This window comes from Merops nubicus, unplaced genomic scaffold (genome assembly GCF_000691845.1).
Source record: "Merops nubicus isolate BGI_N331 unplaced genomic scaffold, ASM69184v1 scaffold42152, whole genome shotgun sequence".
Lineage (NCBI taxonomy): Eukaryota > Metazoa > Chordata > Aves > Coraciiformes > Meropidae > Merops > Merops nubicus.
In genome coordinates, this window is record NW_008596344.1 from 389 (window position 1) to 8,353 (window position 7,965).

A 7,965-nucleotide genomic window follows, 5' to 3' on the forward strand; every position below is an offset into this window, starting at 1 on the left:
TCCAACCTCCTAGCAAGAGCTTGGAGGAGGGAGAATAAAAGCAAATCTGTCTGGCTCCAGCCCTCACGTCACTCTTTCAGAAATCAGAGCAGCATATGGGAGTATTTGCCCCTTTCCCTAGAGATGGAGACGAGCAGATGACAGGCTGAGAGCATGTGTTAGTCCCACCAACGCACGCTCCAGCCAGCTTCCCATTAAAGGGCGGCAGTTGCTCCAGACCCAAATGTTAGCAGTTTTCAATTAGCAAATGGCAGAGGAGAGGGATTCCTGGGGGACACGCTAAGCAAGTCAAGCTCTATCACTTGTCACTCAAGGAGCTCACGTTACCCTTCTCCTCGTGAGGCTCTGCTTAAAATAAAATCCCTCAGCAGCCCGGGGGGAAGGCAGGCAGCCCGCCCGCTCTCGCTGCCAGAGCTGCCAAGAAAAGGGTGGGTGGCTGATTTCTGGGGTTACCCTGAGGGGTAACTGGTTACCCTGCCACAAGGCTTTACCTCCCGACACCCAAATAGCGGGGAAGCTTGTGCTTCGTACATCGAGCGTGAACAGCCACCGTGGGGGCTTTCCAAGGCATGTGAGGGGCTGGCAGCCTGCTTGGACGGCACGGAGCACCAAGCTAAACTTTAACCAGCTCTCAAAGAGCTTGGGAACACAAAACACATGACAGTGGGCAATCCCACAGGGTGCATTGGGCACCTCCAAGCTGTCACGAGGGTGGCAGCTTGGGGTTGAGATGCTCCCGGGCCGGGCTCACTCAGAGCTGGGATCCCACCAGGGCAGGATCTACAAGCAGCCCCGCTGCCCGTCTGGTTCTGCCACTAAGTCACAGCCCGCCCTGGAGCCAGGCTCGCCTCCAACAAGAGAAAGGCACTAGCCCAGACACCCGCCCCAACGCCCTGCGACCTCACCCTGTCTAAAAACCACCCCTGGACACCGCTACGGGACCAGGTTCAGGCCAAGGGGATGGGTCCCTGGCGTCCTGCGGGGCGGGGGGACTCCCTGTGCCTCCCCCGCAGAAGGCACAGGACACACCACTCCTAGGAGCTCAGAAAGACTGTGCCTCGGATGGCAGGCATGAAACAGAGCCGAGTTTTATCACTATTTACTGCTTCTCTTTGATGTTTTAAATTTTTTTCTTTCCTAAGCTCACTGAAGAGCACCTCTGCTAATTAGCCAGGAGCTGACAAAGCCATCAGAAGGCGCTGGCTGTGCTGGCAGGACGGCTGGGAGGTGTCAGACCCTGCAAACAAAGATCCCCTCCTTTTCCCCTCTCCCTAAGGAAAGCCCTCCCCGCACTCCACATCACAGGCAGGCGTTTGTCTCGCACAAAGGCGACACGGCCTCTGGGCAGGGCAGTTCCCTTTGTGCAGTCGATATGTTCTCTGTCCCCCAATATGGTCCCTGTCCCCCCGCGACGGGTCAGTCCTTGAACCCATCTGGAACCCTCCTACCCTCTCCCCCAGCCTCCCCTGGCCCTGCACCCCTGCTCCATCCCTCTGCCTTGTATTTAACTTAAACTGGAGGGACAGAAAAGCAGCACTCTGGCTTCTAAAGAAGTTAAGTGTTCAGTTAAGTGGAGTGTTTTGCCCCGGGGCAAGGAGTGGGGAGAGTCCTCTCCCTGTTTCTGGGGACTCATGCTCAGGGAAGGTGGGGGTGGTAAGGACAGAGAGGCGGCTGGAGGGACGGGCAGCGGCTGCACCTTCTGCCAAGCCCCGTGGGAACGGGACACGGCCGCGGTGGGACCAAACCAAATCAGCTCCGGGACCACCAGGCGGTTTGGGCGGCATCCTGCTGACAGCGACGGCCCCCGGTCAGGGGGACCTCATCGAGCACGGCACGAGGGACAGGCTTTCCTTGGGTGACCATGGCCAGGGCTGGGATGCCCCACACCAGCTGGGATGCCCGAGCTGGGGGCAGGCGGCCCCATCCCCGCCTCACCTCCCCTAGTGCTCCCTCTTGGCAGGAAGAGCCGCGGGGACGCGGCTGATCCACCACCAGCTCCGCAGGACTCGGGAACAAAACAAGGATAAAGGGAGAAGCCCTGAGACCTGCAGTTTTCACCGGGAGCTTCTGCAGGGAAACAAAGCAGCAGACGTGAGGAATGCAACTGGCCTATTTGCCCGGGCTGCTCTCTGCCTCCGGCAGCGCGGACATGCCTCGGCTTGTCGTTTCAAGAGCTATTGTTGCTCGGGGCTGGGGGCCTCTTTGTTTCCTTTACCCTTTCGCCAGGCTTGGTCACAGCCTGGTATTAAATTATTCAAATCATCTCACTGGGCTACACGGCTGAACTCCTGCACAGGCTGCGAAATCCCGAGGGCTCCAGCCCTCAGCAGCGAGCCCCCCGCCCGGCACAAAGCACACTGGCCCATCCTGGTTCCCCCTGCCCCGAGTGAAGGGTCTCGCTGTTTGAGCTGGTGACACCTCCTGTCACAGCACTGCCGTGCAAAGGCATCGTTAAGCCATAAAACAACCCACCTAGCACTGGCACATCAGTGGGAACAGGGGGACTGCCGGGGGCTCACCCCTGGATCTGGCAGCCCAGATCTCCGGGGTGCACGTCCCCTGGAGAAGGGGCATTTTGGTGCCACCACTGACAAGACAAAGGGGGACAGAGACCTCTGTCCTGCTCACCTGCTGTCCCAGCCAGCCCTCAGCCCTGGGGAGGCTGTAGCAGAAACCCCTTCTTACGGGGTGTGCTTGTATGTGGCATGGGACGAGGGGAGCTCGGAGAGCTGAGCACAACACAGCCAAGAGAAATCTGTTGCTGTAGGAGCTGGTGCTGCCACCAGCTCAGTGCGGGGAGGCGAGGCAGTGGCCCAGAGGGGCTTCGAGGCAATTTAACCCAGCCCTGCAATTATTCTGGTGCTCAGGTTGGTCTGGGAGAGGAGAACACCTTCCTTGACACTGGGCTGCCGGAGCCGTCCCCGTAACCCGCAGCACAAGGTGAGTGCCAAGGGACTGGCAGAGCCTTTTCAAGTCAGCTTCCTGGGACAGCAGGGTGTAACTGGTTGCCTGAAAAAGCAGCTCCACAAGAAACAAAAACGGCAGGGAAAAACCCATGCACCCACCCTGCCAGGAGCCAAGGAGGGAGGGAGCTCGTGTCTGCAGTCAGGGCTGCACACGCCTTTCCTGGCTGGACAGGACCTGCTCCCTTCCCAGCTGGAGCCGGGCAGGCGAGGGAGGACAGAGCAGGAGACCTGCACAAATTCATTACCCTTCACATGAGAGAGGCATCAGTCGGCTTCTACCAGAGCCCAGCAAGGTTTCCCTCATTGAAAACAGGAAAGAATCACAAAAATAATTAGAGAGATTTCATCTCAGCCAGCTTATGAAAGCACTGACTTTATACACAACAGATTGGCAACAGCACAAAGATGGATGTGAAAGGCAAGAGCATTTGCAATGTCAGACAGATCAGAGACAGAAGCTCATCAAAAAATGGCCCAGGGCAGATATAAGTTAAAAAAAGAAAAGCAGAGGGGAAAAAAAATAAAAAGGAAGGAAAGGAAATGACCCTTCTGGAGATAAAACACGTAGCTCCTGTCTGTGACTCGGTGATATGCCCCCTCCTGCCTGCAGAACCCTGGTGAAAACTCATCATCTCCCCGGAGAGACTTGGGTTAAAAAACTTCAGCTGCTGACAATCCCTCGCTGTGTTTTGCTGCCTTCCGCTAGCTCAGCTGGGAGCCAGTGAGCCGGTCAGCAGCAGGATTTAGGGGCCTGAGGACAAATGTCAGCTGGAGGATGCTCCAGTGAGCTCCAGGGGCCAGGGGAGGCTGTAATGGGAAAGCTCCAGGCAGCGTTTTGGGTGAGCGAGCCGTGCCATGCCGCAGAGAGGCTGCTCATGCTGGGCAGGCCGGGACCCTCCAAGACCCTCCAAAGCGTGGGGAACAGCTCAACAAACGGTGAATCGTTTGAAGGGGGGGAGGGGAAGGGACAGACTTCTCTAATTAGAAAAGAGGTTTGCACTTAGTCACCCAGCATAGTGCCTGGGGCCCTAACTCCAGACACTGCTGTGCAAAGGCTGACAGCTCGCTCAGACACCAAGCTGTCAGCCAGGGCTTTGTAACCAGAGACAGTCTCCACTGGGGAAAACAACCCCTGTGCTCCTCACCCTTCTACGCAGGCACTTCCAGCGGGGAGGGGCAGAGCCCCAGTGTGCCCCCCCGAAGGCAGCAGCAGAGCCCCGTGGCACAGCCAGGGCAGCAGCTCTCAGGCACTGGCAGCTCGCAGTGACCTCGTCGATCCGGTAAGTGAGCCCAGCTCCGGTTCCGTGGGAACCATCGTTTCCTGCCCTTTCCCTCTTTCCAGGCCGCTGTCTTTGAAGCACAGCTGAGGAGCTCCTGAGCCTGGGGACACAGGTCCAAGCCAGGCTGTAGTGGGCAGCAGTGAGAGGACAGGCTCATCGGGTGGCCACAAGGAGCCCCAGCATCTCTGCGACGAGGCTGGATGTGGCCCCTGTCAACTCAGACTCACTGGGAAGGTGACTCTTCCACGGCAGCTGAAACACAGAAGCAAGGACCAAGAATAAGCTGTAAGCCACCATCTTGATGAAGCTACAGGGAGCACTGCCCTGCCCCACACAGACCAGATACCCCACAGATGGGCACCCCAACCTGTGTCCCACTGCCCCAGGAAGCCACTGACTGCAAGGCACAAGGAGGTAGCAATGCCCAAGCAGGAGGAAATGCAGACTCCTGAGGCTTGTGCCCTCCTCCTTTCCAGCATGCCTGGCTTCTCCCAGTTATTCCTGTTTGCAGTGGGATTGAGAGAAGGGTGCAGCAGCGGCCTCACAATAAAGTGGGCAGGAGCCCAAGCCAGTCAATAACGGTGTTGGCCACCCGGGAGGAAACCGCAGAGCGGTGCAGAACTGCCGCCCAAAGGTGGAGTGCTGCTCGCCTGTGCCAGCACCCCCGGGCAGATCACAGCCAGAGCTGACAGCAGCAATGACACCACACGTCACCGGCTCTCGTGGTCTCTCTGGAGAACTTTCCAGTCAGACTGAGCCATGTGAAAGCACCAAAGTCAGACCTCAGCTCTTTACAGAGCTCGTGATGGATGGGTTTTGCGTGCTGGTTCCTGAGGGGGGCTGGAGCAGGCAAGGCTGCTGCCCTCACACTGCTGCTGCCCTCACACTGCTGCTGCCCAGCTTGTCTGTCCTTTCAGGGCCAGGCCAGGAGGGTCGAGGGTTCACACTGGGCAGGGCAGAGGGACAGCACTGGGGCTCAGTCCCTGCTCCTACGGTGCTGCCCACAAACCAGCTGCCATGGAGCACAGGGCAGCTCTGGCAGTGGAAGGGGAGAGGGAGAGCAGCCTGCAGAGACAAACCCCTTCTGCTCCCTGCCTGTTCCTGAGCCCAGGGACTCAGCCCTTCCCTGTCCCCTTCACGTGGCAGCACACATCATGTGAAAGCCAGGCATGGAGAGAGGAACAGGAGCCATGGCCCGGGCCTCCTCCCCTCGGGGCTGTAATTAGCCTCCTTGAAGTGGGCCGAGACTGGAATCCCTCAGCCCCACACTGAGGCCATAATCAGCGGGGCAGAGGAGGAAGAAAGGCCCCTCCAGCAGTCTGGGCCAGGCTCCCACCATACATCCAGGCAACGGAAGGGCAGGTCACACCATGGGCGCGTTTTAACCGCGCGGCGACGCTGCCTTTGGCCCCAGCAGAGAAGAACCACAAAACCATTGCTATCTTTTCCAAACCACAATGGAAAGCCGGCAGCCAAAATGACGCCTCAAATCTCAGCTTCTATTTCAGCAGCATCAATTAGAGAGCTGCTCTTTTTGGATACTTGGTGGGCTGCCAGCACACCAGCTCCCCACTGGCCACAGCTTGGCCAGCCCACCTGCCTGGGAGTGCACGAGACTGTCTGTGCCACCCTCTGCTCCCCCAGCCCAGGGGAAGTGCTAGTGTTGCTGTGCTGCATAGTAGAAGGGGAATATTTTGGGGCTTGAAGTTATTTCTGTTCATCTACAGCTCTAGAGGGACTAGAATAACACAGAGCTTACGTGTCAGGGTTACTCGGTACAGCTCTGGTCAGAAGCTATTGTGCCTGGCTAGGCACAGTAATCACAGTAATGAAGCCTCTACTCACACTTTACTGCCAGCAGCGTGTTCCCGTGGCAGCAGGCTACAGAGGTCACCAGGTAAGGATGAGTCTCCTCCAGCTGCACCGGCCTTGGCGTTCCTGTTTCCTCGTCCTTCCTGCCCAGGCGTCCCCTGGCTCCTTTCCCCCATGTGCACACCTCACCGTCTGCAGAGGGATACAAGAGATAGGACAAGAGGAAAGGGCCTTAACTTGCACCAGGGCTGTCCCAGGCTGCCCAGGGCAGTGGTGGAGTCCCCATCCCTGGAGGGGTTTCCAAGTGGTGGAGATGTGGTGCTGAGGACATGGGTTAGTGGGGACATGGCAGTTCTGGGGCAATGGTTGGATTTGATGATCTTAAAGGTCTCTTCTAACCAAAATCATTCTGTGATTCTATACATACACTTCGCTGCACACAGAGCTCACCAGCAAACAGGCCTCCCATCCCCCCAGTACCGCCCTGGGCTATCTCCAAGGGCTGGCTTGGCCACGGGATGGACTGTGGGCAGAGGAAAACCAGGGCCTACTGCAGCCCAGGACACAGGGGCTTCAGCCTCACCTGCTCCAATGGCCACAGTGAAGGCATCCCCACAAGCCACCACGGTGACCTTCATCGCCTGGAGCCCCACAACCAGGTGGGGGACGCGGCTGTTGCGGCAGGAGTTGGTGCCCAGCTGCCCGTGCTGGTTGCTCCCAAAGGTGTAACACTGGCCAGAAGCTGACAACAAAGACGTGAGAAAAAAACTGTGTGTCACCTGAGGATGCACCGAACCCCCTGAAGCTCTTTGCTTCCTACCACGCTGAGCATCCTGCTCCACAACGCTCCAGCATCAGGAGCAGGGTGCCTCTCCGAGGTCTCTGCCCATGGAAACGGAGGCAGGAGGAAGACAGCAAGAAGGTAGGTGCCCCCTCAGGGACTGGGGCACAGCCCCTCACCCGTGACTGCAGCCGAGTGTGCCGTGCCGATGTCAGCGCACACGATGGGCTCTCGGCTCAAGGGCGCTGACTGGGCACAGGTGAACACGGGGGCCTCTTCCACCTGGTCCTCTGGGGACGGCTCCTCTGCTGAGCTGATCCGATCCAGGCCCAGCTTGTTACACCTGCAGGGGGAAAAGCACAGAGCTGGATGAGAGCAGCCTGGCGCACACTCCCCTGAGACAAATCCTGTCCCAGCACAACCTCACCACGCTGCTGGGGAGGAGGATCATACAGAGATGTCTTCCAGAGCCCCTTGCTCCCTCTTCCTGGGGTGGGCAGGCCCAGGAGGCTGTAGGCAAGCTCTGGAGCACCCACTCTCTTACCTGTTACTCCCACAAGCAAGAATCTGGTTGTTGACTGTGAGGACCATGGAGGAATCGATGCCGCAGATGACCCTCTGAGCCTCGTGCTCTGGTGGGACTGTGACCTGCTGGGGGGAGTTGTGGCACTCCAGGGTACCCAGCCCAAGCCGACCTGGCAGCAGGAACAGAGCAGGGCACGGCTGATGGCAACACACATGAACAACAGCATCAACAGAGCTGCTGCACGAGCCCAGCCTGGGACCCACCACCGCAGAAGGCAGCGAAACCCAAAGCACGGGGGCCCCAGTATGAAGCAGCTGCAGCTCTTCCACACCCACCTAGCCTGGCACATCTGGTGAGGGCTGTGGGCAAGCAGGGCCAGTGAGGGGAGAGGGAACAGGCAATGGAAAGCACACGGCCTGTTTTGCAAAGCAGCCATCTCTTACCATTATCCCCCCTGCCCCAGGCGAACACTTCCCGTTCGTTGGAGACTGCCAGGACGTGAGAGGCGCCACAGGCCACCTGCACCATCTCGTAGCCCAGCAGGGCCTCCACGATCTTGGGCTGGCAGGGGAAGAGCAGCAGCCGTTAGCCGAGAACTCC

At 58.6% G+C, this 7,965-nt stretch overlaps 1 protein-coding gene across 1 annotated transcript in view; it reads right to left on the reverse strand.

Annotated features, from left to right (window-relative positions):
- Positions 1-4,469: 4,469 nt before the first annotated feature.
- The window catches only part of NEK8 (NIMA-related kinase 8), a 9,754-nt gene continuing 6,258 nt past the window's right edge, over positions 4,470-7,965 (reverse strand). The window contains exons 9-14 of the mRNA XM_008936341.1: positions 7,809-7,926; positions 7,384-7,534; positions 7,019-7,182; positions 6,642-6,800; positions 6,092-6,250; positions 4,470-4,498 (exon numbers count right to left, since the gene is read on the reverse strand). Coding sequence (XP_008934589.1) covers positions 4,470-4,498; positions 6,092-6,250; positions 6,642-6,800; positions 7,019-7,182; positions 7,384-7,534; positions 7,809-7,926 — 780 coding nt within the window. The remainder of the gene's footprint in view (positions 4,499-6,091; positions 6,251-6,641; positions 6,801-7,018; positions 7,183-7,383; positions 7,535-7,808; positions 7,927-7,965) is intronic.